The following is a 26,576-nucleotide window of genomic DNA, read 5'->3' as shown; positions in this document are numbered from 1 at the left end:
AAGGTCAGTGCTGCCCGCCCGTAGGAACCCGCTGCTGTGCATTTGTTGTGCCTGGGAAGTGTCAGTGCTGCCCACCCCCCTCTAGGAAACGTGTGGGTTGTGTCGTGACCTTGTGCGAGAAGGCGAAAGTGATGCTTTGCAGGGCTTCCGAGGTCCCTGGGCTGCGAGCTTCTCCGCCTGGGCTCAGAGGGGGGCAATGGGGTGTCAGCAGCGGAAAGCGTCGGGGCGGTCCAAGCGGTGTGCCATTAAATGTGCCGTTAAATGTGCCGTTAAATGTGCTGTTAAATGAGCCGGGACCCAACGCTAGTCCTCTACCACCTCCTTTCCCAGCCCCGATCCGAGGTGGATCATGGCTAGGGCAGACGTCCTTCCGTCACGCCGAGGCTGCGTGTGCGCAGAGGGGAGGAGTAGCTGAATTTCTCTCCCGTATCGCTGCCTTCGTACCCCGAAGGAGCAATCTCTTCTCTCTGCTTGCCGGTCCTCAGCTCGGCTCCAGGCACAGCAGGGGCTGAGCGCTGTAACTGCCCCCCTGCCTGCCCCCCCTGCCAGGCAGAGCTGAGACCGGAGGGCCTGGGCGCCAGGCACCCTGCTCCTGCCCTTGGTGTGGTCACCGCCACCGCTGTGGGGCTCTTTTCCCTTTGCTTTTGGGGGGCCACAGCTCCAGACCAGCCTGGTCTCGTGGCTCAGGCCCTGTGGGGCTCCCTCGGGGAGCCAGGAGGTGCCGTGAGTGCCCCCGTGGCTGGAGAGCCTGGGCAAAGGGGGCGAGGAGGGGAGCGCACGGGGGCTCACCACGGCACGGGAAGGTCAGCTGGAAAAGCGGTGAGCTGCATGACCTGGTCTCTAATGGTCTTTATTTTCCTGTAATCTCTGGGTGTAAACTCAGCATTTTATAACAAAGCAAGAGAATAAAAGGAAATACTCCCGTGTTTCGTGACCTGATATAACAGCTCTTACCAGAATTGATTTTTTGGTGCTGTTGCATCAACCTCCCGTGCATTTTACCTCGGCTCTTGCCCCGAGCGCTCTGCTCTGGCGTGAACCCAAGCGCCTGCCCTCTGCGGCCGGCAGGTGAGGGTCTGCCTGTTTTGGGACCCAGGTCCCTGCTGGAGCAGGTTCCCAAGCCCCCAGGGAGCTCGCTGCCCCCCTGCAAGCTGCCAAGGCAGGAGCAAAGCGGCCCCTAACCCTGATGGAGGTGGCGAGGGAGCGCGGCACAAAGCGGGCACCAGGTTGGCCTCGGCTGTTACAATTTATTCGGTGAATTTCCTCTGGCGTCCCCAAAAGCCCCCCGTGGCTGAAGCAGGAGCACGGTCGTGGTCCCGGCTGTGCGCCAGGCTGGGTGAGATGCCGGCAGCTGGGGGCCTGGGGGTCCCTTGGGGACCCCTCCCTGCCCATACGTCTTTCTGCCTCCTCAACAGCCTTGACGGCCACATCCTGCTTCCCTCCACAGCCGCCCAGACAGGTCCCGGTCCCCTTTTTCGCACCAGTGGATTCTGGCACTCCTGCTGGTTTCTGGGCCGCAGCACCCGCTTGGTCCCAAATCAATTTTGTGGCTGTTTCCCCGTGCTTTGTGCTTTGTTTATTCGTAGCGTGAAGGAAAAGCCAAGCCAGTGAGGGCTCCTCGCCATGCTTTTGTTGTTCCTTGGGAAGCCGAAGCTGTGATTTGCCTTCCCTCTCTGCTCTCTGCTTTTGATGGGGTTGTCTCGGGAAGGCTGGAAACCCCCCAGCAGCCCCCAGCCCCGGGGGCAGCGCGGTGCCGGCGGGGTGCCGCAGGGTGCGTGGTGCCACCGCAGCAGAGCAGGGAGAGGAAAACAAGGAAACGTGTGGCTCGGGCAGCCGGGGAGCAAAACCAAACCCTTCTCTCGTGTGGCTTTGGAGAGGCCTGGCGAGGTGTCTGGGCACCCCCCAGGCCAAGCGCGTCCCTTCGCCTCGCCGCAGCGCGGATCTGCGCCGACAGCCCGGGTGCTGTGCGTGCGCTGCATCTGTCTGGGGCTCGGCCAGCCCCGTTTAAGGCCATTTTTGCAGCTATTTAGAGCCCTGCGTGGGTGGCACGCAGCAGAGGCAGCCTGTTAGCACCGCGCTGAGGAAAATCCGACGTCTGTCCCGGTTCGCCGGGAGCAGCGAGGCGAGCAGGGAGCACATTCACCCAGGGGGGGGGTGGCCGGGGGAGCGCCGACAAAAGCAGCAGCAGGCGAGAAAAACGGGGAAAGCCAAGCGGCGGCTGGCAAGGCACCGCGCCGAGAGGCGGTCACTGCAGCGCCAGGGATTAAGGCAGCGAAACGAGCCCGCCTGCCTCTGCGTGCCCGCCGCACGTTCCCCGGGGAGGACAGGATGAGCTGGTGGGGCAGCTCGGGGCAGGCCAGCAGCCGGTCTTACTGAAGGCACGCAGGAATGGAGAGAGGCGAGGTGTCTCGGGAGCTTGCGGGAGTGAACTCGGGAGCCTGCGGTAGGGAAACCCCCGGGGGAATGAGCCGAGGAGCCTTCAGAGGCCTCACTGCCGGCGAGGCTCTCACCAGGGTTCCTTGGCACCGTTTTCCCTGCAGGAAGGGATGTAGGAGGGAGAGTGATGCCGGCCCAGCCCCGTCTGTCCATTGCTGGCTCAGCGGGGAACCAGCCTGGCAGGGGGAGGCGGCAGCGGTCAAGCCAAAGAGGTTTCCCTGCAGGGCAGCAACTCCGAAATGAAGGCTGAGCCACTCGTCCTGGGGAAATCCTCCTCTGCAGGATTTCCTGATGTCCTGGCAGTGCCCGGAGCCCCCTTGGGAGGGTCCTTGGCCCTGGGAGTCCAGGGGGGCTTGGGTGGGTGCCCTGCACTGGTGGGGAGAGGATATGTGCGGCATCTGGGGGTGCTGGTGCCTGGCACTGCTACCGGTGCAGGCGTCAGCACCAGCAGCCCTCTGAGCCCTGCCTGCTGCTGAGCACAGCAGCTCGGGGCAGCGCTACCAACGCGCTCATGGCCAGAAGCTGGTGAGGACGGCCGTCAGCTCCCGTTGGTGAGAAGCTGTCCTGTGCCCAGCTGGTGCTCCGTCCCGCCGTGCGTGCGGGATTGGCTTCTCATGCTGTAGCTCTGGACGTTTCCATATCAAGAACCGTTTCTGTTATGCAGCAGGAGCTCCCCGGCTAATTCTGTTGCACAGCCCCGTGCCGCTGCTTGTGGGGACCAGAGGGCAGGACTGTGCCCAAACCCCGCCGTGTGCCACGGAGGCTTTGAGCATCTGCACCGGGGGCAGCAGGCGGAGGTCGCTGGGTGCTGCTGGGTCCCTTTGGGGCCACCAGCTCCCATTTCTCGCGGTGCTGCCACAGCCCAGGCTCGCGGGGTCAGGCTGGGAGCTTTATGGGGAGTTTTGCTCTTGGTTGGCTCTGGGAGACAGGGTTAGAGCTTGCAACAGGCAGCGCTCATCCTGCTGCTCCCCCGAGCCCCGTTTGGGCAGCAGCTCCAGCTCCTCCACCCAGGGATTTGCCAGCGCTCCCCGAATCGCCTCGACACCGCTCCCGGTGCCTGCGTGCCCGCACCGGCTGCGGGTGTTAAAATCCCCGCCTAGCTGCGAGCCCGGTGTGCGGCACGGATCTGGGGCTGTGCGTGCCAGCTGGGTGGCTGTGCGGAGACAAACTGGCTGCCGGGAGCAGCATTTGCATCATTTCTGTTGTGGGGCTCAGGTGCAGCTTCGTGGTGCCGGGTTAGAGCTGCTCGGGGTCTGCGCCGAGCCTGTACCGCAGACGTGTCTCTTCTGGGGCACAATCCGCTGCCGTCAGCTCTGTAAGCAGCATCCCGTGAGCAAGGGATTCTCCCATGTTTTTTTCCTATTCCTCCTGCTGCAGAAAAAGATGGAATAAAGTGGAGGAGATCAGGTCCTCCAGAGGATGGAATAAAGCGGAGGAGATCAGGTCCTCCAGAGGCTCGAGCTCCATCGTGCAGCCGAGCGCGGCGAGGGTCCTGCTCTGGGTTCAGCCCTCGCACGACTCGGGCTGTGCAGCCGGGACTGCTGGCCACAGCATACCATCCTGCCAGGCCCCGCATCTCCTCTCCCACTGCCCAGGCTCCTGATGTTCATTTCGGGTTATTTTTGGGGTGCAGAGCCGCTGCTGGAGCTGCCTGGCGGTGTGGGGCCGGCCGCTCTGTCCCCTGCGCTTCTGGCACGGAGAAACGAGCCTGCCCGTCCTCTGCCCCAGCGTGGGTCGCCTTCCACCCCGATGTTTTTATGGGATTTCTTCTCTCCTGCTTACCCCTGCAGCTTTGCTCTGACTCCTTTCAGAAGCTGCCTTTCCTGGATGATTTGGGATTGCTGTGACCTGCCCTCGATTACCCCTCTGCCTTTCTTGGCCCTCCCCGTGGCCGCTCGCGGATGCCATTGACTTCCCTGCTGGCGAGTGCGCAGCGCGCCCGGGGCCTCGCTCGTTTATCTTTGAACACTTTCCATTTCCTCTCTGTGTATTTTTCCTAATGCCTAATGGACGGGCAGCCTCCGCAGAGAGCCAGAGCCGCCGTGCACGGGCTGCTTGCCACGGCGGCGCTGGGAAAGCTCTCGCCCAGGCTGCCACCAGCGGCGCGGCGCGTTTCGGCTCCGGGCTGGCTGGGGCGATGGCTCTGCCCCTGAAAATCCCCTCCTGCGTGCTGGGCAGCTGCCCAGCGGAGCACAGAGCGGATGGGCTCAGTCCTTGCGTGTTTTCCCCCTGGAAAGCCCTGGCTGGGGGATGCGACAGAGCCCCCTGCGCTCTCACCTTGCTGCAGAGGTGGGGAGCTGCGGCTGGGCGCGCGGGAAGCGGAGGCGAAGCAGAGGGGACATTACAGGAGGTCCTCACTGCTGCTGCCTCTCTCGCATTCAAAGCAATGAGACGGTCGTGGGTTCCCCATGCTGCCATGGCAAGGCTCGCTTTTCACCATGAGTACTTGTCCTGGTTCCCACAGCCGTGGCAGTCCTGCCTGCAGACAGTAATTACCTTGGCAGAGGCAGTGCATGAACACGAAGGTGTGGGATCGGCGCGGTGGCTTTGGCCCCGAGTCTGCCAAACCTGCCTGTCCTCGGCCGCCCGCGGGACCCAGCCCGTGCCAGGAGGGTGCAGGGGGGCTGCCCCTGCTCCTGGCACTCGTCCCGTGGGCTGAGTGCCACGCAGAGGGCTCCCTCCCGAGCAGAGCCACGCCGTGTGCCCATAACCTCGCAGTGGAGCCGGAGGCAGCGGCCACGCCGGGTGCTGCGAGAGGGCGAGGAGTTAATCTGTGCGGCTGCAAAGCTCCACAAAGCCCTGCCCGGGAGCACGGGGACGTTACAGGAGCAGGGACGGGCTGTACCGTGCTGCAGTGCGCGGCGCTGCCGGAGGGCCAGGCGCTGCTGGATGCTGATTCACGCTGCTGCAGCAGCACGGCCCCGCGGCCGCGCACGCGGCCGGTCCGGGAGCTCTGACCCAGCGGGGCTGAGCACCACCGCTCCTGCCCCAGGGCTTCCCCCCCGTGCCCATCCAGGATCCCCAGACCCTCTGGGGCTGGACCCCCCCCGGTGCTGAGCTGGGGCTCACCACGGCTGCGCGCTGCCAGCCCCTCTGCCGCAGCTCCCTGAGTCCGTCGGAGCCCTGTTTGGGGAGCAGGTAGCAGCAAACCCTGGGGAGAGGGGGGGGGAGCTTGGCTTTGGGCAGGAATTAGCCGGGAAGAGAAAATCTGGGGTTGCCAATGCGTTTGGCACGAGCTGGCAGGGTGCCCTCCTTTCCTCCGGCCTCTCCCCGGGAGCGGAGTCCAAGCAGCACTCGGCGCTCCCAACCCATCCATTATCAGGTCCCATCTCTCGGGCTGCTCGGGGCCAAAGCTGCCAAAATCTGGGACAGAATCTGGCAGCTTGAATGTGCCGGGAATAGGGGGGGGGCATGGAGCACAGGATCCAGCTGACAGCTCCAGACCCCTGGGTCTGGCCTATTTATTGGCAAGCGAAGATCTGGGGTTCTCATGGGCTTAGCGGCTGCTGCTGCATCACGCAGGGATCTTCCGTACCTGCTTTCCCTGCTGAATGGGCGATTCTGGCTTAATTAATGACAAGTGTTAAATGTCCCAGCCCGCAGCAGGGACAGCAGCGTGCCCCGGTCACCGGTGGGGTGGGACACGGCGAGGTGCAGGGCTGGGCGTCAGGACCCCAAGGTTTCATCCCATCCCTGCCCAGGAATTCACGGTGGGCATCTGGGCTGCTGCTGCTTGGCCTTGTAACAAAGAAAGCCCTCACCCCGGGTGTGCTGCCTGGGGAGGACCCCGGGCGCGCAGCATCCCGGGGTCTGTGGGCTGTGGGAGGCTGGCAGGGAGCAGAGCTGGGGCGTGCATGGGATGCAATCCGCGCCCGTCCCCATACAGGTGACCCCAAGGCTTAACTCGATGCCGTGGGACCGGGGCTGACGTCTGCGCGGGTGCTTTCCCCACCCTGACCTCCTCTCTCTGTTGCATTTAACCCGCAGTTCCCCCGTGCCAAGGACCCGCGGCACCGCGGCCATGTCTCTGCCGGGGAGCAGACGCTCGTCCACCGGATCCCGAAGGTGAATACGCTTCGGCCGCTCACCCCTAGAGCCCAGCCGGCTCTCCTCGCGGTTAGCAGCAGGGCAGGAGCGTCCCCGTCCTCCCGTGCACCCAGCCCGGGGCTGCTGCTCCACGGCACGGCCGCCCAGCCCGGGTCTGGGGCGCCGCATGTCACCGCCGCACCGTGTCCCCGTCTCCGCATGGAGCACCCCCAGCACCGCTCCCCGTCCCTCTCTGTGTGTCTCTGACCCTGCTGTCATCGACAACCTGGTCCTGGGATCAGTTCCTTGGTCCCAGGATCAGCTCTTTGGGCTCGGGATCCAATTTTTTGTCCTGTCTGCCAAAGGCAGCCGCCGGTGGGGTCCCCGTCCCCAGCCAGCGGCGTGAGGGCGGTGACGCTGGGAGGTGCACCACCCCCGGGAAGGTCCCTCCTTGGGCTCCAGTGATAGAAAGCAAAAGGGAAAAAGAGATGGGGAAAAAAAAAAAAAAAAAAAAAAAAAGTATTTATTCCCCTCTGAATGTTTCCACGTCCTGGGCTGCAGGTTTTGAGTTAGGGGCTGCAGCCAGCGCCGGCAGAAAAAGGCAGCGGGGGCCCTGCGGAGGTGCCGCAGCCGCGCTGCTGGTGGTGGGCAGCAAAGCTCTGCTCCCAGGGGGGGGGCTCCTGGTGCCGGTCCCTGGGGTCTGGGGGTGCCGTGCCGGTGCCCAGGGGGTGCCACATTGAGGGGGGGGGGGGAAGAGTGGGTGGGCAGCCCCCCCCTCGCCCTGCCTTTGCGCCCGTCGCCGTGTCCGTGCCATTTTGATCCCCGCTGTTTGTTTTGTCCTTTTGTCTTGTGTGTTCTCGGCGTGGTGGTTGGCAGTCGCGGGCTTTATGGACGGAGTGGCTTGGCCTCCTTCTTTAAGTCTTCGGCGCCCTCAGCCACTCGGCCTGAGACACAGCCTCTTCTCCCTGCCTCCAGGCGCCCCTCGCCCCCCGGGAGGGACACCTACGGCACCTCCTCGCTGAGCAGCAGCAGCAATTCTGGCTCCTGCAAGGGCAGCGACAGCAGCCCCACCCCAAGGTAACCCATCGCCCGCAGCCCCCGAGACCCCCCCCCACGGGGGTGGGGGTGGGGGGGGGGAGACAGCACCCATGGGAGGCTGCCGGGTGCCCCCCGGGGCAAGGGGAGCAGCTCTGGCCTCAGTGCTGCCGGAGCCCCCTCGGGGCAGGGGCCGCAGAGCGAGGCTGTGCTGCTGCCGTGGCGGCTGGGCGAGCTGCAGCCTGCCGAGCTGCCCGTGGGGCTGTGAGACCCCCAGCACCCCCCTTTCCGCCCCCCTGCTGCCGTTGTTGTGTCTCCTTTCCCTCCCGTCCTTCCCGTGGCTGTGGCTTGCGCGCTGCACGCATCCTTCCCTGGCTCCTTTCGGGACAGAAGGTGCCGTGGCAGGGTTTTGTTTCAACCCCCTGGCGCTGTGGGGCAGGATTTGGGGCTGCCTGCGCCCTGCGCCACAAGCAAGGCTCGTCCCCACGCTGGGGGCTGCCCCTGCCGGCCCCCAGCCACGTTCCAGCTCCCAGAGGTGGCGTCAAATCTGGGAGGGTCTGGGGGCAACCTGGTGAATGGAGACGGTGCCAGAGCAGGGGTGGGGTGGCCACGGGCAATGCGAGGTCCTGTTCTGCCTGGCTGCCCCTAACGGAGCTGCTGTGACGGGCAGAGGGCTCAGACCCCCCCCCGCTGTGATGTGCGGGGGTGCTTTGGTCCATCCTAGTGCACTGCGAGAGCTCCTCGTGCTGCCCGCAGGTCCCTGCGCCTCCCCCCTGCTCCCTCCCAGCCCAGGCGTGCGGCCACGGAGCTGCAGCCTCTCCTCATCCCCTCCTACCCCTGGCTGCCCCCTGCTTGCCCAGCTTCCCCGGGCTTCCAGGCAGGGCCACCAGCCTCACCTGTCCTGGTGGCAACACAAGGAGGGCCCCGAGGTGTTGCTGCAGCCCGCGACACATGCTGGGTGCCCCGGCTTGCTCTCCAGACCTGCTCCGTCCTGAGCCATCCCATCGCACATCCTCCAGGCCCTCCCTGGTGGGCCTGATCCCACCCTGGGGTCTCCATCCTCACTGTCAATTCCCCAGCAAGCTTGCTCTGGGCACACGGCATCGCTACCGCCCCGCTCTGCTCGTGCAGAGCCCCGGAGAGCCACCGGCGAGCGGTGCCCAGGGTGGCACGGCCGCCCTGCCGCCCGCAGCCCTTCCCCTCCTGCCCTCGGGGCTCATCTGGGGCACATTTTGGGGCTGGCAGCACCCTACAAAAGAGACGTCAGCCCCTCCGCCGAGCCCCGCGCCGGCGGCTGGGTGACGGCCGTGTGTCCCCGCAGGCGCTCGGCCAAGTACAACCTGTGCAGCGACAACCACGGCATAAAGCCGCCGACGCCGGAGCAGTACCTGACGCCCCTCCAGCAGAAGGAGGTCTGCATCCGGCACCTCAAGGCTCGCCTGAAGGACACGCAGGAGCGGCTGCAGGACAGGTGAGCGCCGTCGCCCCGACGCGGTGCAGGACCGTGCGTCCTGGCTGCCTGTGTCCCCTCGGTGACGCCTCGGGTTCGTGCCCACCCTGCTGCAGGGCATCGCAGGCGCAGCGCTCCCCGTGTTCTCTTTTCGTGCAATCTGAATTCATTGCCAACCACGGAGAGCAGATTTCGGGGCTGCAGAACTTGTAAATCTCACCGGAGGTGACTGTGCTCTTCCCTTCGCCGCCGGTTTTTCTCTCCCACGGTTTTTTCTCCACTTCAGCGTGACGGAGTGGCTGAGCTCCATCTGCTCCTCCGGGGGCTTACGCGCATCCTCCCTGCCTCGCCAGCTGCCGCGAGCCCGCCCTGGGCACCTGCCCGGCCCCACGCAGCCCTCTGCAGCCCCTCCGGGAAGGGGCCGGGCACCTCTCCTGAGGGTCCCTGAGCCTCTGGACCCGAACCCTGGGTCCCCACCGTGGGTTTTGCTGGGTGGTCTCACCCTAAATCCCTGCGCTAAGCACCCACGGTAATGGCTGGGCGCGCGAGCGCTCGGCTCCGTGGCACCCCCAGCGCTGTCGCGGTGCCCCGGCACGGCACGGCAGGGACCGTGGTGACCCTCGGTGCGCCCGCGCGCCCTCCCTTGTGTCTTGCAGAGATGCTGAGATCGAGGACCTGAAAACGCAGCTGTCGAGGATGCAGGAGGACTGGATCGAGGAGGAGTGCCACCGCGTGGAGGCCCAGCTGGCGCTGAAGGAGGCGCGCAAGGAGATCAAGCAGCTGAAGCAGGTCATCGACACGGTGAAGAACAACCTGATGGAGAAGGACAAGGGGCTCCAGAAGTACTTCGTGGACATCAACATCCAGAACAAGAAGCTGGAGACGCTGCTGCACAGCATGGAGATCGCGCAGAACGGGGCGCTGAAGGAGGAGGGGGCCGGCGAGTCGGCGGGGGGGGTCCCCTGCCCGCTCCCTCACCCGCAGCTCCACCTACACCAAGCTGAGCGACCAGGCGGCCGGGGACCGCAACGTGGGCGGCTCGCAGACCATCTCGGTGGACGAGGGGGCCGACAGCGGCTTCGCGGGGGCGGACGAGGCTCCCGGCCGCCCGGACTTGCTGGAGGGAGGGGAGCCGTGCGCCCGGCTGCCCCCCAGCTCCACCTACGAGAAGCTGCTGGGGCTGCGGGGCGGCGTGGAGGCGGGCGTGCAGGCCAGCTGCATGCAGGAGCGGGCCATCCAGACGGACTTTGCGCACTGCCAGCCCGACCTGGACACCCTCCTGGAGAAGGTGATCAAGTCCCAAGCTTGCAGCTTAGGCAGCCCCACCTCCGCCTGGGTCTCCGAGTTGGAAGACGTGGCGCCCGGCTGCGAGCCCCCGAACCCCGCCGGGGCCACGGACCTGGTGGCCGCGGACCCCGAGGCCGTGCCGGCGGAGGCGGGGACCCCCCGCAACAACCCCACCGTGCAGCAGCCCCACGGCGCCGGCCCGTCCGTGGCCATCGCCTGCGCGGCGGCGGCGGAGGAGGAGGCGGCGGCGGAGGCGAGCTGCGAGGCCGCCCCGGCCAAGAGCTACTGGAGCCGCCACTTCATCGTGGATCTGCTGGCCGTGGTGGTGCCGGCGGTGCCCACGGTGGCCTGGCTGTGCCGCTCGCAGCGCCGCCAGGGCCAGCCCATCTACAACATCAGCTCGCTGCTGCGGGGCTGCTGCACCGTGGCCCTGCACTCCATCCGCAGGATGGGCTGCCACGCCGTCGGCACCCCTGGGGGCAGCGCCCAGCCCTGACCCCCCACCCCAAAAAACACCGCCGCCGCCACCGCCGCCCCCCATGCCCGCCCCCACGGACCCGACCGCTGATTGTAAAGCCCCGTGCCGGCGTTGTCCCTGCTCCTGGGGGATGTGGGGCACTTCGTCTGCTCCGGCTCCTTATGCAACCCCAAGGAGGGGGCGAAAAGGAGCGCAGGGTGGGCTTGGGGGGGGACCTGCTGCTGCTCTGACACCTCTGTCCCAAAGGATGCCAAGGATCGTTTGTGGAGGAGCGGTGACACGCGGGACGGCCAAGCCCTGTGCACCCCGCCGGGGGGGTCACTTCATTGCACTTGCTTTCTTTTTGGATGTCCCTGGGCGGCCCAGGGGACAGCTCTCTGCGGGCGATGGCGAGGGGCTGCCCGGAACCAGGGGTGCCAGCATGGGGCCGTGGTGGATCCCCCCCCTCCGGGCACCATCCTTGCTCCGGGTGCGGCTTCGCACAGTGACAAATTGCGGCTGCAGGCAGGGGGGACAGCAGGGAACCGAGATGGAATCGGATGGAATCGGATGGAATCAGGTGGAATCGGGTGGAATCAAGTGAAATTGGGTGGAATCGGGTGGAATCGGATATACCTCACGCGTTAGAGCAAGGCTGAGCCACCCGCGGCGCCGTCCCCGTACCGCTCGTTCGTTTGCTTTGCACTAAATTCACTTTTTTTCTTCTGGTAAAGACAAAAGCCCTGGGGAGGGGGCCCAGGTGGTGGGGGGCTGAGGATCCGCTGTCCCCATTGCCGGCAGCGCCCGGGGGGGGCAGGGTCCCAGCACCGGTTCTGGCGTGGGACCGGGCACCCTCGGTGTGGGCAGAGCCAAGCGCCCTCGCCCACCCCCTCCCGGCCACAACCCCGCTTTGCTGGCGGCCTCCAGAAAATGCCTTTTTTCTTTTTTCTTTTTTTTTTCTTGAAAAGCAAAGACAGCAAAGGTTGGTCAGCGGGGGCCGGCGAGGCACCAGCCTTCAGGCTCCCTCCCGGGTGTGCCGAGGGGGGGCGGGGCCCCCCCCCCCACAAATGTCTGCGGCTCCTCCGTGACTTGAATTAACGATGCGGTCCCCTCCCCGCTCCAGCACCCGCGGGTGCTGCAGGAGCTGGCGACGCTCATGGGGCCCCGGCTGCTGCCCACTCGCCTTGGTCCCCGCCGTGTCCTGCATGCCCCGAGCCTCCCTGTGCCCTCCTGTCTGCGGGGCCGGGGGGGGAACCGTGTAAAATACGCGGGGAGAAGCGGTCGGGGCGCAGCCAGGATCTCAGCCTCTTGTGCAACGTGTTTGTGGAGCCGTGTACGCGTCTGTTCGACTATCCAAAGCTTTGCCGAGAAATAAATGTAACGACTATATTTGAAAGACAAATCTATAGAATATATTTTTTAAATACAGAAGTGAAAAAAACAACAAAAAAAGCTGTAACCCTCCCCCTTCTCTCATTTTCCACTGTCCTGTACTCGCTGTCTGTGGTGGCTGTAATAAACGTCGCTGGGTCTGTGTCTGCTTTCGCTGGAGCCAGCCTTTGGCGTCTGCCCCGAGGGCGGCTGGCAGGGGACACAAGGGGACATGGGGGGGGGGGACACACGGGGACCCTGGGACAAGGGGAGGCAGCGTGGAGGGGGTGGGGGGGGCACATTCCCCATCCCTGCTGCTGAGAGTGAGGATGTCCTGCAGCTCCAGGCTCTTTATGGGTTTCTGTGCTACGACAGCTTCTTTGGGGGGGGCTGCAGGGGTGCCTTCTGCGGCCCCTTCGAGCCCCCCCACCCCTCTTCCAGGCTTGTGCATGGGTGTCCGGTGGCGGGACGGCGGCGATCGCATCAGAGGTCGGGGATGGAGTGGTCCATGGACGACTTCACCAGCCCCGCCGACAGCCTGGGCGCAGGGGAGGTGCTCAGGGGAGAGCCCCCGGGACCCCGCGGGGGTAACCCTGGGGCTGCTGCGGGGGGACGTGGGGGGGGCAGGGGGCGTGGGCACCCCGAGGTCTCACCGTTTGACCATGTGCTCGTAGATCACGGCGGGGATGATGGTCAGTGTGACGACGTTCCCCGCGTCCGCCAGCACCTCTGTGAGCTGCTTATCCTGGGGGCGAGAGGGTGGTGGGAGGGGGGGGGGGGGGGGGGGGGCCCCCCCCCCCCCCCCCCGGCACAGCAGCTCGCCCAGCGCCACACAGCTCCCACCCTGGCCACATCCCGTGCACAGGGCATCCCCAGGAGTGTTTTGCACAGACAATTGTGCAAAACCCACTCGTGACAGGGCTAAAATGCGGTGGTGCAACAACCCAACCTCCCCAACCCACACCTCCCCCAGGGTGGCCGCACCCTGACGGCTCTGAGTCTTTAAATCCTGCTGTTTGAACCCAAAAAAGACCCCGCGAGAGGCTGCAGGGCAGCACCTCACAGCCGGCAGCCGCGTGATGGGGCCGCGTCCCTACCTTCATGCCGATGACGTTCTGGCCGTTGACCTCGCAGATGTAGTGGTGGGTCAGGAGGCCGTTGCGGGCGGCAGAGCTGTCCTTGGCCAGCGACACGATCTTCCCCTTCTTGACCACGACGCCCACGTGCCCGGTGCTGTCCTTGTGCACGGTGACGGTGCGCTGGAACGGCCTGCGGGGACAGGGGGCTCAGCACCGGCCCCGTGCGTGGCACCGTGCGCCCGGCCGCCCGCCGCTCACCTGTCCCGCACCACCATGACGATTTTCTCCGGGGACGCCTTCTTCAGCGCCCGGTGCGCCTTGTCGCTGCTCCAGCCCGTGCAGTTCTTGCCGTCGATCTGCAGGATCTGGTCGCCAAAGCGCAGCCCCACCAGCGAGGCCGGCGAGTTGGCCTTCACCAGCTGCACGAAGATGCCCTGGGGACGAGCGGGGGAGCGATGGCACGGGGCCGGCACGGGGACCGGGTGGCCGTGCCGTGCTGTGCACGGTGCCGTGCCACGCTACGGGGTGCCACGCCGTGCAGCGGTGCACCGTGCCGTGTCATGGTGCACCGTGTAGTGGTGCAGCCCACCGTGCCGTGCCACGGAGCACCGTGCCGTGCTGTGCCGTGCTGTGCCATGCAATGGAGCACTGTGCCGTGCCGTGCCATGCCGGGAAGCACCACACCATGCCATGCTATGCCATGCCATGCCGTGCCGTGCCGTGCCATGGAGCACCGTGCCGTGCCATGGAGCACCGTGCCATGCCATGCTGTGCCGTGCCATGCCATGGAGCACCACACCATGCCATGCTATGCCATGCCATGCTGTGCTGTGCCGTGCCATGAAGCACCGTGCCATGCCAAGGACCACCATGCCATGCCATGCTGTGCCGTGCCGTGCCATAGAGCACCGTGCCATGCCATGCTGTGCTGTGCCATGCCATGGAGCACCACAGCGTGCCGTGCCCAGCCCCATACCAACCCGGCCCCTCACCTGGTCGATGTTTCTCAGCTGCAGCCCCGTCTTGCCCCGCTCGTCCTTGCAGAGGTGGATCTCCCGCACGCCCGGTTTGATCTCCGCCCGCCGCAGCCCCGCGTTGTTCCCGCTCAGGGGGGCGACCAGCTGGCCCGGCAGGGGGCCGGCGGGGGTCAGCGCCTGCATTGGAGCCAGGTCTCAGCAGGGCCGGCAGGGGCACGGGGCCCTGCAATGCTCCCGGCCTCACATCAGCCCTCGGGGGACACCGTGCCCCAGCTGCGGGCAGGATGTGGCTGCGGGAGGGGACCCCCCCTAGGAGGGGACCCCCCAGCAGCGATGCTGTGGCCAGGGGGACCCAGAACAGGGCAGGTGGGAGCCCCAGCCCAGACACCTACGGTGCTGCTGTCCGGGAAGAGTTTTTTCTGGATCTCTTCGCTGGAGAGCGCGAGCCCCATGTAATCCTCCAGCTCCGCCAGGTTGGGGTACAGCATGGGCGGTGCTGTGGGGCACAGCGAGGGCGGTCTCAGCGCGGGGTCCCCAGCTTACAGCCACCCCCCCCCCCCCCCCCAAGGGGGAGCCCCCCGGGCCCGGGGGGCCGCCCCCCACAAGGGACTCGGAGAGAGCCCCCTCGGGATGAGCGGGGGGGGGGAGAAACCCCCAAGCCCCATCCCCTACCCGTGCACCGAGCTGCAGGGGGGGTCTCAGTTGAGCCTCCCCCCGTGGTGGGTGACCCCCAAACCCAGACAGCCCCTCGACATCGAGGGCTGATCACAGCCCACGTTACCGGTGCCGGAGGCGAGCTTCGGCTTCTCTGTGAGCACTGTCGTGGCGGGGGTGCCGACGCCGGCGGCTGCTTGAGCCTGGAGACAGATGGGGTTTGCTCGAGGTGAGCCCCACGGGCACCCTCGGGGTCAGTCCCTCCCCACCCCATAGGGACACTGAGCTGCCACTGACCTGCAAGACCTGGTGGCCTTTCATGTCCTCCAGCGAAGGGTAGAGCGTTGCCATCGCTGCTGCTGTGCCCGTGTCCTGGGACAGGAATGGGGACGGGCTTGGGGCAGTTTGGGGACAGGGCACCTCTCCCCAAGCGTGGTCCCATGGGGCTGGCACCGGGACAGGAGCCGGCCCCAGCCCCAGCTGCCGCCCCCACAAAGCTGGGGCTCGCCCCGCTCCTGGCGTGCCTGGCTCTGTGCCCGGCTGTCACCCACGGCCTCTGGTGTGACTCAGGGCTGTGTCACCGGGGCCACCACCTCCGTCACCTCCTGGCAGCCGGGACATGGCCGGCCGCGTGCCGGGCACGAGCGTGGGCACGAGCGTCCCAGTGGCTGCTGCTCCGTGGGGAACAGGTCCCGCTGTCCCCGGGCACCCATCGGGGCAGTTCCAACATCCCCAGACGTGGCAGGGAGACGTCCCCATGGGCGGTGTCCCCATGGGCAAAGCTGCTTCTCGCTGCCTTTACCCCCCCCCCCAGCCCCCTCCGCCCCGATGTCCCCGCGCGGTGCCCACAGCGATGCCCCCAAAAAGCATCACCCAAACCTCGGCGCGTGGGGGCCAAACCCAGACCCCGCTCTGATCCCACGGCACCTTGAGCCCCGTGGGAGCTGGGCAGGATCCTGCCCAGCGGTGGCACCCCCATGGTGGGGACAAGCCCCCCCCCCAGGACCCAACCCAGCTCCCCCCAGCCCAGGGTCACCCCGGCCTCACCTGCGATCAGCTCCGGCTCCTGCGCACTGCCCCGTGCCCGGCCCCGGGGCTTTTATAGCCGAGCCTGGCCCAGGGAGGGGCCTGGTGGCCTCAGCTGACTGCCACCACCCCCAGGTGGGGCACAGGTGAGGAGGAGGAACAGGAAGGTGAAGGCAACACAGCTCGGAGATCTGGTGGGGGTTTGGGGGGTGCTGACCCCCAGCCAAGAAGCACCCGGGGATGGGGACGGGGATGGGGACAGCTTTCCGTGGATCCGGCCACGCTGGGTGCTGCAGATTTGGGGCTGTGCAGCCTTGCACCCACCGCAGAGGCCCCCACCCCTCCTGGCATCGCCACCCCAGGTGCCACCGGCACCCAGCTCGGTGCCACCACAGTCCTCATGCCCCAGCCTGGGGCCACCACGGCTCCGTGCCCCCCTGGTGTGCGGGGTGGGTGCAGGGGGTGCCCCCAGCAGCAGCCCCGTGTGGGTGGCTGCCTCCCGTGAGCCCAGTTTGGGGCGCGTGGGGCTGACGTGCCCCGTCCCGCGCCCTTCCAGCCACCATGCCAGGCGTGACGGCCCCGTGGGCCCGTGCCACAGCTGGGAAAACTGAGGCAGCGCCGCGCTCGCTGAGTCAGGGAGCAGGCGGAGGGTGTCCCGCTGCCGTGGGACATTCCCACGTCACCCCGGCCCCCGATCCATGTGGCCCTGACCCACACAACGCCATCGTGTCCCCAGGTCCTCGGGAAGCACGAGCGGGGTCCTGTGGATGCCCAGTGCTGGTGGCACCAGCCCGGGAACGGGGCCAGGAGGAGCCGGGCACGTCCCAGCCCTGCCCGCCGGGCCAGGAGGAAGCGATTTATTTACCGGCGGTGGTTTTTATTTATCTACTGGAGGTATTTTTAGCCCAGAACGGGAGCGGCCCCACAGCTGAGAAACGGGGCCAGGAGCAAGTGCCAGGGGAGGGAGGCTGCCGGCACCGCCAGGAATCCTGCCGGCAGGACGGCTCCCAGATACTGCACGGAGACGGGGATGGAGGGGTCCTGGCGCAGGCTGCGACTGCAGGGGGCACAGGGAGAGCCCAGGGACACGCCGCTCGTGGCCATCTGCAGCCGGCAGCATCCCAGGACAACGCCACCCCTCCAAGGAAGCCACCACCCCTGGCCACGCAGCCCCCTGGACAAACGGCCGGGAGCAGCAGGACAGGAGGACGGGGACAGCCCCGAGCAGCTCCTGGCCCCCCGGCCCCTTCCTCCTCCCAGCCCCCTGTGGGCGCTGCCTTATCTCTGGCCTCGGCACAGCCTGGCACCGGTTAATAATTAAGGCAAAAGGCTGCAGGAAGAGAAACCCAAGCTCGCCCAGAGTTTCCGCCCAGGTGCGGGCACAGCAGAGGGAGGGCGGCCCCCACGCTTTGTCCCCCACCCCGTGCTGGTGAGCTGGGGCTGGGGGTCCCGGAGCAACGGCCCGGCCCATTTGCATGGGGTGGCCCCAAACCTGTGCCCCGCACACCAGGACACCCAGGAACACCCATCCCGAGGCACCCGGGCGAAAACGTTCCCAAACTGGGTGCTGCAGGCCCCGGGAGCCCAGAGGGTGGCAGCCCAGCCTGCAGACGCCGCGTCTTCTCCAAAGGCACCAGCTCCCTCCAGCGCCTTTTCCAGCCTCCCCGCGTCCCCCTCGGAATCCAAACGTGGTTCCCAGCGGCCCCGCTCCACCTCGGGGACTGGCCCCAGCCGCGTTATCGATCGCAGCAAACGGGGCAAAGGCCGTCTGGGGGGGGAGCCGGGCGCTGGCACGAGGCAGCAGGGAGCTGAGCAGCAGCCTCGGGGACCTCGAGCCTTGAATTCAGCCCATGCCCTGCGGTTAGCACCTGCACCAGGCTCCCCGGCCCCGACGCAGGCAGCCAGAGCAGCAGCGCCCACGCCCCAAGCCACAGGATGTTCCCCCGCCGCCGAGCGCGCAAAGCTTCTGCAGAAAAGACCCAAAGCGAGGGGCCGGGAGCCCTGTCCCTGCAGGGGAGCAACCACAGCATCGCCCCGGGCATGGCCTTGAGCAAAGCCCCTGCCGAAGCAGGCAGGCGGCAGTGCGGGGGTACCCTGGGCGCACGCAGCCACCCGCCCTCCGTGCTCGCCGTGGGCGCCGGGTCGCAGCCCTAAGGCCGGCTGCCGAGGGCAATGCTCAGTGGGGTCGTGGTGAGGCGATGATGCAAAGCCAGCAGGACACCGCCGCCTCCCGCGGGGCCGAGTCATTCCCTCTGCACCCCAGAGCCGAGCGCCCACGGCACGGCCAGGGGACGGGGCAGGAGGCCGGCCCTCCCCAGCGCCCCGCGAGCAGGAAAAACCTCCGAGACACAGGGCTGAGAAAAGCCAGCATAAAGCGTTTTTATTGCAATAATAAAACTTGATACCTTTATGCGGTGGAGAAGGAAGTGAACGGCGGCAATTTCTCTTACCAAATCACTACGCGGGGCAGAGGGAGGGGCGGAAAGGACAGCAGCGGGGGAAGCTACGCATCGCATGAGACCAGACAAGCGGCGATGACCAGCATCAGGTGTCAGGAGAGAACGGTCAGGCGTGCTCAGACCGGGGACAACCGGGGTCTGACGTTTTCCTTTCCAGAGGGGAGAAGGGGGACGGGGGTGTTTCCTCGCGAGCCGACCCCACCAGCCCCGCCACCTCCCCTGCAGACAGCACCTCCCGTTTGTCTGCCGATTTTTGTGATTTTTTTTTGAAAAAAAGAGAGCTCAATGCAGGTTATTGAATTCCTAGGGCGTGGCGGAGCTCCCATGGGACACCCGTCTCCGCACACCCGAAAGCGGGCTGGGGGACGGGTCCAGCACGAGCCGGCCAAGTGAGGAGGAGCTGGGAGGGGAAGCGGGGGCAGAGCAGCCCCCGCGGCGATGCTGCGCTTCCCCCGGAGAGCAGGGAAAGGACGCGCTGCTTCCTCGGCGCCCCGGTTCCAGGCAGGGTAACTACAGGCAATCCTAGCACTACTTGGCTCTCCGCATCCGTTCAGGCCTCGCCAGCCTCACCCTGCTATGGCTTTTGCAGCGGCAGCAGCAGCAATTTCTGGTTTGAAAACACCACAGAGATCTGCACCCAAACGAGTAACTAACGGGATTCCTTTTGTTCAAATGACTCCTGGCTGAGGTCAGCCCACCTGCGCGCTACCGGTAAAACGCGGTCTATACCTGGAACAAAAATAAGATTAAGAACTTGACCCGAAAAGGACTTGAGGTTTACGGCGTATAGTTTAAAAAGACATAAAAACACGATACGAGGAGGAAGAGTCAGACGCAAAGCTTAGTGACCAAAGGCGTTCAATCAAGGTGTAAGGTTATACAATGAGTGTAGTGGGCTGTCGGGAAAAGCTCCGTACAAAGTCATGTGCACTCTTCTTGAAGCTGAGATTCTGGATTCCTCCATGTGCCAAACCTGTGGGGGGGAGAGAGGAGGCACCGTGACAAAGCCCCGCGGGGGAAGGAGCACGCTCGTCGAGGTCTCGCTCGCAGAAGTCGAGCCCCGATGACGGCGGGGAGCTGGCTCTGAGCGAGGCCCCCCCGGAGCACGGCCCCATCCTGCCCGCACCGCAGGACCCACGCAGTGGTGGCCAAGAGGCACAAGGGGCAGCGGGGATGCGACGTGAGGGAGGTGAGGCACCTTCAGCCAGCACCAGAACGTCCCTGAGGCATGAGCCTGCTGGAAGCTCTGCCTGTATCAGAGGGATCCCCAAATCGCCGAGCCTCCCACAGCCAGAAACCCGCCCCATCCTTCTCACAGCCCACCGTCGCCTCCATCCCACCTCCCCAGGGCAGGAAGCGGGGGGGCCTTGAGTCTTCCCCCAGCCCCAGCAGCCCCCTCCTTACCCGAGGACAGGGTGTTGGGGTAGGTCATTCCAATTTCATGAGCTCCACGTCGAAAATTAGAGTGGCGTTTGGCGGGATGATCCCTGGGTGGCCAGTAGAGCCGTAGGCGTAATCTGGGGAGATGGTCATCTTCGCCCTCTGGCCAACGCTCATCTGGGAGCGGGGAAGGAGACAAGGATGTCAGATGAGCACACACCGCGGGAGCAGACCTGCCTCTGCTCCTTTCCCTGAGCAAGGACAGGGGCAGAGGGGACAGCAGGGGAGCGAGCAGCCCGCCAGAAGGGAAAGGCAGGCAGCACAGGCTGCAAAAGGAGCAGGGCTGCCACAGACGGCGCAGGGCTAGCCGTGTCCTTCACACATGTGTTTTCGGGGACAGGCAGGGACTGCCAGACCGCTCCCTACAGACGGCAGCATCCTCGTGCTGCAGGCAGCGTGGGCGCCGGCTCCCAGCCACGCAGAGCCCGCCGCAGTCACGCACGCTGGGGCCGAACCGCGCCGAGCAGCCTCCCTTCATCCCCCCCCTGCCTCCCTCCATCCCCCCCCTGCCTCCGCGTGGGCTTCGCCGCCCGGGAGCCGTCTCTGTTCGGAGCTGGGGGCCCGAGCGCTCCCCACGGAGCTCGCTCGGAGCTGACTCAGTAGAGAAATGTCACCGCTGAGTCACCGGCGTGCCGTAGGTGTTTCTCAGGGCCGGCCCTGCTCCGTTCCTGCCATCTGGCAGGTGGCAATGCAGAAGGTGATATTCACGCCCACGCCTCCCATCGCGGAGGGGTGGAAAACACAGAACGGGGTGGGAATATAAAGAGCTGCACGCAGCGATCTGTGCCCACGCTGCGGCTCCGCGCGGCCCCGCAAGCGCGACGGCGCTCGGAGAGGCAGCGGGTACCTGGGCGACGCCTTCCTCCCAGCCCCGGATCACCTCCTGCTTGCCCATCACGAACTTGAACGGCTTGTTCCTGTCGCGGGAGGAATCAAACTTCTTCCCATCCTCCAGCATACCTGGGGAGAGAAAGGAGGGAGGGATGCGGCTCGTGACCAGGAATGGAGCCACGCAAACGGCCCCGGGCCAGCCGGACGGCCAGGCGGGCAGGGTCAGGTTGTCACCTGGCAGTGAGGCTGCCGACGGGCGTGACGGTCACCGGTCACCCCGGCACAGCTCACGTGGCCCTGAGTCAAAGGGGTTTTGCAGCAGGCTCCTTTCCCAGCCTGGGGGAGAGCCCCCCACCGGCACCTCCCGCTGCAGACCGCGGCTGCCTCCAGCCCTGGGGCGGGCAGGATGGGTCCTCCCAGCACCAGCCGGCCAGGCACGAGCCAGGGCAGGTTTCCATCCTCACACACTGCTGGCCCCACAGCCCACTGGGCAGGAGCCAAACCGTGCCCAGGAGCCACAGGGAGAGACGGTGCCAAGCACTGGCCGCCTCCGCCCCGGGCAGCCCCCGTCCTGCAGCGCACGGCACAGGCTCCACGGCACCGACGGATCCCCCAGGGTTAAATATAACTCCCCTGGCACGAGCAAGGGAGGAATTTCCTCCCTTCCCCACGGTCCCTCCCTTGCTCCCTGCGTGACCTTCTTGGGGAATCTCGCAGCCGGAGCTGCCTTATAGGAGCAGCGGCTTTGCTGGAAGAACTTGGCTGCTGGACAGACGACAGCCGCGCCGGGAGCCGTGCACGGCCACGAAGAGCCCCGAGGATCCGGCTCGGTACCTGGGGCGTTCACAGCACCGGCACACCGAGCTGGGAGAGGGCTGCGGGCACGGGAACCGGAGCCCAGGGCTCACGGACCCCGGATGCAGCGGCTCCCAGGGCAGCGTGCAGGATGCTGAGGGCTCTGCCGTCGCTGCAGGTTGGAGCCTGCAGAGCCAGGTCTGGGGCCGCGGGGTCCCGAGGCTGCTGCCAGGACCCCGTCTCCCTGCCGGGGCGCAGGGACAGCCCCGTCCCTCTCCTGCGGCCGTAAAAAGAGCGGGTGCCTGTGGCAGCTGCTAATTAACAGCACCCAAGGGTTTGAAGCCTATCAGCAACAATCAACGGCTGCAAATGTTTCTCTTGCTTCTCGACTTCCCCAAAAAGAGCCTGAGAACCTGTTTTTCTGGCTGAAAACCGCTCGGGTCTCGAAAAACAAACCTGTTGCCTCGTCCAGCAGCGCACGGGGCCGCGGTGATTTCCCCGAAGCGGGGTGCAGTGAGTCACTGCCCAGGGGCGAGGGAAAACACAAACCACGGCATCTGCACGGAGGGCAGGACACATCAGCACGGGCTCGTGATGAGGTGGGACGGGTACAGGACCCCCGGGGACAGGACCAGCACCCCCTGAGCCCACCCAGGGCGGGATTTTCTCCAGCAGCTCGTCACGGCAGGCTGCTGCACGTCCCCCTTCGCCCAGCAACCGCAGCCTGCCCCCGTTCAGCATCGCGTCGCAGCGCTGGGGACCCGGCTGCCCCGTTAGTTTCGGGGAGGGGAAGGAAAGCTTTGAACTCCACGGAAAGCAAAAAGCTCCCCGCCGGGGCCCCAGGCTCCGAGAGCATCGGCACCAGCTCAGCCGGTCCCCCCGCAGCCCTGGACTTTGGAACAGCAGATCCGGCCTTTTCTCGTTTCCTCCTTCCAGGAGGAACCTCTCAGGTGCTGAGCCCGCTCCCAGCCCCGCCTGGCACCGCTCCCGTGCCGGGGACGCCGGCAGCAGGGACGTGAGGAAGGCTGGGGCGGGCAGCACCGTGCTGCCCCCGAGCTCAGCTCGGTGCCAGGGCGGCGCAGGATGAGGCAGGGGGCAACTCGCGCCCACCCTTCTCCCCTCCCTGCTGCAGGAAAGGGAAGATGCCGCAGTTTCCTCACCCCAAACAGTGATGAAAACGAGCAGGGCCGGCTACTGCCCTCAGCCTGCCTGCGGAAACCAGAGGCCACGCTCTCCCCTCGTCCCCTCCACGCTTCGGTTCCGCACCCAAAGCCCCCGGGACCAGGCAGCAGCCGACAACCCTCTGGCACGGGAAACCCTTGGGGCACCTGCTTCCCGCGGCAGCCTTGAAAAAGCCAGCTCAGAGAGAGCCCCAAGGCACCGCCGGTGCTGCTGGAGGCGCAGCAGACCCTTTGGCACAGACCTCACCTTCCCAAACCTGGCCTCGGGGAGAATTTCCAAGCGGGCAGCTCCCCGGCCACAGGAGAGAGGGGTTACCCCATGGAGCTGCTTGCGCCAGCCCGGAGGATCCATCCCCCGAGCCAGGAAGGTGCTGGTGGGGCTCATCCTGCTCCGCAGCACCGCGGTGGTGATGCCTCGGGAGACCCCATAGCACGGCCACCACGGCTCCTGGAGCCTCCCCAGAGATACCGGGGGGGGCTCGGAGAAGACGAAGCAAAGAGGAGAGCGCGCGGAGCCCAGCGGCTGAGGCGGGCGCACGCGGGCGGCTCTGGGGAGCAGCCAGGTCTCTGCCACACTTGGCACGCTGCGGCCGGGAGACGCCGGCTGCAATGCACGGCTCGGCCCCTCTGCTCCAGCTGGAGGAAGGGACGGCATGGGAAACTTTTCCCACTGAGGGCCCTGGGACACTCGGGGAGCGACCAGGACCCGCTCCAGCCCCGTGTCGGGAGGTTAAAGCCTGCCTCCGCTCCGCGCAGCGCTTCGGATTCTGAGCTTCGGCGTTCGAGCTGCTCGCAGCGGCTTCAAAGCCACGGCCCGGCCCAGCTCGTCACCGGCTGGAGGTGGGAGAGGCTGTGCCGAGCAGTCCCTGCGGCCCAGCAGGATGGGACAGCTTGGGGACAGGCGCTTTAGGAGGAGGCGCTGAGCTCCTGCGACCACTCGGCAGGAAGCCTCTCGCCACCGCAGGCTGCAGCTGGGCGAGCGTGGCAGCGCGCAGCGGCAGCGCAGGGAGCCACAGCGTGCAAGGTGCTGTGCGAACAGGAAGAGCCGGAGCCCTGCCGAGCGGCACCACGCGGGTGCTGGGGACGGATCCTGCTCCCTCCGCGCCCATCCTGCCAAAAAAAAAAAAAGTCAGCGTTCTCCAGCATCTCTCCCTGCTCTGAGCCCACCTCCCCGGGCTCTCCGCAGCCGCTTGCTCCAGCTCTCTTCTCTCTGCCACCCCGCTCCCAGCACCGGGAAGGAGGAACCCCCAGGCCTGGCTGCGCTCTGGGGTGCTGAGGAATGCCCCCACCACGCCGGCAAAGCCCCCCAGGGCCCGAGGAGCCCGATCCGGGCAGGATCAGGGCTGCAACCACCAGCCACGCGCTCCCCACGATCACCCCACTCCGGTGCTCCGAAGCGACCCCCCCATCCCACCGCCACCACCCCTGAACACCTCAGAGGACTTTACCCTTGATTTCGTTTCCCTAACAGCCTTCTGTCGCAGATCTCACATCAAAGGCTCTTTCGAAAGCCCCGCTGCGCCAGCTCCCCGGCAGCTCCTCCGCTCCTCTCTTCCCCCGCAGGCTCGAATCCGACTGGGAGTCAGAGCTGGCTCCCCGCTGCCCACCCCACGGGGACCTCCCGGATCCCCGGTGCCCTCAGCCCAGCGGTGCTGGAGAGGCTTTTCTCCCTGCCTGACCTGGGACCAGAGGAAGGGGACAAGATTCAGCTGCCCTGGATCCACCCCCCCGACACCTCTGCTGCCCCCGGGACAATCCCAGCACGAAGGATCGGCGTCTCGTGAGCCGGCAGCCAGGACGATGCTGTGCTCTCCACCTCCTTCCCCCCGAGCGCGGCTCTCCTCGTGCTCCCGCAGCAGGGCCGTCCGTCTGTCCGTCCCTCACAGCCCCAGGATGAGATGCTTGCCCTCACCGGTGCAGAGGAGCTGCTGGGGGGGGGACAGAAATCCTGGGCTCTGAGGCGAGGAGACAGCGGCCCAGCGCCTGCCTCTAAATTCAGCAAGCAGACACGAAGCACCCGGGGAGTGGGTGCTGGCCGGGAGGAGCAGCACCCGGCCGGGAGGAGCAGCACCCGGGGTGCTGCCGGGCACGGAGCTCGGCCCGATGCCCCCAGCTGTCCCATGGGCTGGGAAACGTAACGCCCAGCTCGCCCATCACGCCGCGCTCGGGAGCGGATGCACCCAAACGACAGCCACAGAGAGAGGACAGCAGACGCCGCGGTTTGCTCGTGCCGCGGACGGACCCACAAGAAAAGCAAGCAGCAGCGGGGACGGCCAAGAGAGCCGGCTCCCCGAAACCCCCCCTCCCTCGGCTCCCCCAGCTGCTTTTCCAAAATGGGTTTGAATCAAGTGTCTGCGAATCTGTAACTCGGCGGAGCTCCTGCACGCCCTTCAGGGCTCGCTGTGCCCAACGCTCCCGAGCTCGGGCTGGGTTTCTGCGCAGGGACAGCCACGGCCGGGGCTCCTCGTGAGGCCCCCTGAGCACAGCACCCAAGGCGTTGTGCCTCTGCTGCTGCCCCAGGCTCAGGGAATGTCACAGGGAGCCACGGGGCTGGGGAAATCAGCAGTTCCCAGCGCTTATGGAAAGCTAAATTCGCTCCTCTGCTCTCGGGGACGCAGGGAGCATCCAGCGAAAAGCAGGACACCACGCGTGGCCTGGGGGCTTTCGATTTCGGCTGCCTGCCCAGGTGGGGTGAGTCTGGGAGCTGTCTGCTGGGGGGGTAAAGGCCAAAAGAAGACAACGATAAAAAAAAATAATAATAGAAAATAAACCAGAGAACCACTCCCAAGCCCAGCTTATCGCTTGCTGCTGCTGGGAAGGGGCTGGCAGCAGGCAGGTCCCCGGCACAGACGGGATGCAGGGGTGGGAACCCAGCACCGGCGACCCACCGGGGTGCAGGAGGGAGCCGGGGAGAGCGCGGCCGTGCTCCCGCAACGCCGCAGGGAGGCTGGCAGGAGAGGAGCCGGTGCTGGGAGCCGCGAGGGCTGGCAGGCGGGCAGGGCTGGCCCACCGAGAGCCACTTGACTGCCTGCCAGCGTCCCTTTGTTCTTCCACCGGCAGAGGAAACGGGGCTGCCGGCAAGAGGAGGCGGCCAGGAGAGACCGAGCTGCTTCCTCTCCTCCCGACCAGGGAATTAAAACGACTCGGGGAAGGGGGGGGGGGGTGGAAGAAGGAGGAGAAGCAGATGGGCCGCACGGCGAGCTCAGAGAGCCCTGCAGGAGCTCCGGGGGCCCGCAGAGCCCCTCTCCGGCACCCTCGTCCTCCTCCCGCTAGGGCACAGCGGCTCCACGCTGCTGGGGGAGCCGCAAGCACCGGGGGCAGGCGGCTGTAATTAGCAGAGACAGATGGGCCGGGCCCTTTTTCACCCCGGAGCTGCTGACACGGAGAGGCGAGACCCTCTCCGGGGGGACGAGACCCCTCTGCGAGGCGTTTTCCAGGCTGACGACGTCGGGTTTTATTGGCGGGGTCTGCGGGAACTGTTGATGCACGCTGCGTGTAGCGTCACCCACCTCGGCTGTCGGGCTGCCCTCCGCCAAAAACCCTGCAGGAGAACCCTCGGAGGGGGGCAGGGGGGGTCCCGCAGAGCTGGGGACACCCAGGGACCGTCGCGCCCCCACCCCAAAAACCAACCCGGGCTGGGCCGGGGGTCTCCTCGGTTGTACCCCCAAGGGCACCGAGGGCAATATTGGGGAGGGGGACACGGGGACGGCACCGCTCCCCTGCCGCCCAGGGACCCCCCCCCTCGGTAGCAGGAGGGTCCCACCGGGACACCGAGCACTTGGGGTCTCAGCCCGACCCCTCACAGCCCACCGGGGGGGGGGGGTCTCCTACCCCAGGACCCCCACGGTGCCACGGGGAGAGCCCCCCCCCATACACAAAGCAGCTCCCACAGGGCCAACCGGGCGCCCCCCGGCCCTGAAGCCGAGCGGGGGCCCCCTTCAGACCCCCCCCACCCCCGCCGGGGGCCGCCCCTCGCCCCCACCAGGCCCCACGCGGGCCGCCCCGGGCCCCCCCCGCCCCGTTCCCCCGGGGAGCGCCGCGGCCCTGCCCGGCCGCCCACACAGGCCCGGGG

At 66.6% G+C, this 26,576-nt stretch overlaps 3 protein-coding genes and 1 long non-coding RNA gene across 6 annotated transcripts in view; 2 read left to right on the top strand and 2 right to left on the bottom strand.

The window, feature by feature from the left end:
* Positions 1-10,849, top strand: part of SNPH (syntaphilin) — a 12,031-nt gene extending 1,182 nt beyond the window's left edge. The window contains 5 exon segments of the mRNA XM_035343587.1: positions 6,424-6,501; positions 7,438-7,539; positions 8,819-8,968; positions 9,604-9,898; positions 9,900-10,849. Coding sequence (XP_035199478.1) covers positions 6,458-6,501; positions 7,438-7,539; positions 8,819-8,968; positions 9,604-9,898; positions 9,900-10,730 — 1,422 coding nt within the window. The 5' untranslated portion in view covers positions 6,424-6,457 and the 3' untranslated portion in view covers positions 10,731-10,849.
* The window catches only part of FKBP1A (FKBP prolyl isomerase 1A), a 22,497-nt gene continuing 914 nt past the window's right edge, over positions 4,994-26,576 (bottom strand). The window contains exons 3-5 of one of the 3 annotated variants that reach the window (XM_035343639.1): positions 20,545-20,657; positions 19,662-19,814; positions 4,994-5,008 (exon numbers count right to left, since the gene is read on the bottom strand). In XM_035343639.1, the coding sequence (XP_035199530.1) occupies positions 19,686-19,814; positions 20,545-20,657 (242 nt within the window). In that variant the 3' untranslated portion in view covers positions 4,994-5,008; positions 19,662-19,685. Of the gene's footprint in view, positions 5,009-19,098; positions 19,235-19,661; positions 19,815-20,544; positions 20,658-26,576 lie in introns of those variants that run through there. The other 2 variants (XM_035343640.1, XM_035343638.1) reach the window with 2 other exon arrangements.
* On the bottom strand, positions 12,520-16,663 carry SDCBP2 (syndecan binding protein 2). Its single transcript, XM_035343613.1, has 9 exons — positions 15,820-16,663; positions 15,070-15,144; positions 14,906-14,975; positions 14,511-14,614; positions 14,134-14,295; positions 13,400-13,575; positions 13,160-13,331; positions 12,716-12,807; positions 12,520-12,600 (listed from the first exon to the last, which is right to left on the bottom strand). The coding sequence occupies exons 2-9, from the start codon at positions 15,121-15,123 to the stop codon at positions 12,546-12,548; spliced, it is 885 nt and encodes a 294-aa protein (XP_035199504.1). The 5' UTR covers positions 15,124-15,144; positions 15,820-16,663; the 3' UTR covers positions 12,520-12,545.
* On the top strand, positions 21,758-22,617 carry LOC118176597. Its single transcript, XR_004755481.1, has 2 exons — positions 21,758-22,273; positions 22,493-22,617. It is a non-coding gene; the product is annotated as an uncharacterized LOC118176597 (long non-coding RNA).

The sequence above is a fragment of the Oxyura jamaicensis genome, chromosome 20 (genome assembly GCF_011077185.1).
Source record: "Oxyura jamaicensis isolate SHBP4307 breed ruddy duck chromosome 20, BPBGC_Ojam_1.0, whole genome shotgun sequence".
Taxonomy (NCBI): Eukaryota; Metazoa; Chordata; class Aves; order Anseriformes; family Anatidae; genus Oxyura; species Oxyura jamaicensis.
The sequence above is the reverse complement of the archived record's forward strand: the minus strand, read 5'-3'. Positions and strand labels throughout refer to the sequence as shown.

Bases quoted from the DNA above. Each gene is read 5' to 3' on its own strand.
- SDCBP2 (XM_035343613.1), bottom strand. From the start codon at position 15,123: ATGGCAACGCTCTACCCTTCGCTGGAGGACATGAAAGGCCACCAGGTC. The intron at 14,615-14,905 runs GCACCGGTAACG...TGTGCCCCACAG, and splicing joins GAAGCCGAAGCTCGCCTCCG to CACCGCCCATGCTGTACCCC. The intron at 12,601-12,715 runs GTGAGACCTCGG...CCCTGCGCCCAG, and splicing joins TACGAGCACATGGTCAAACG to GCTGTCGGCGGGGCTGGTGA.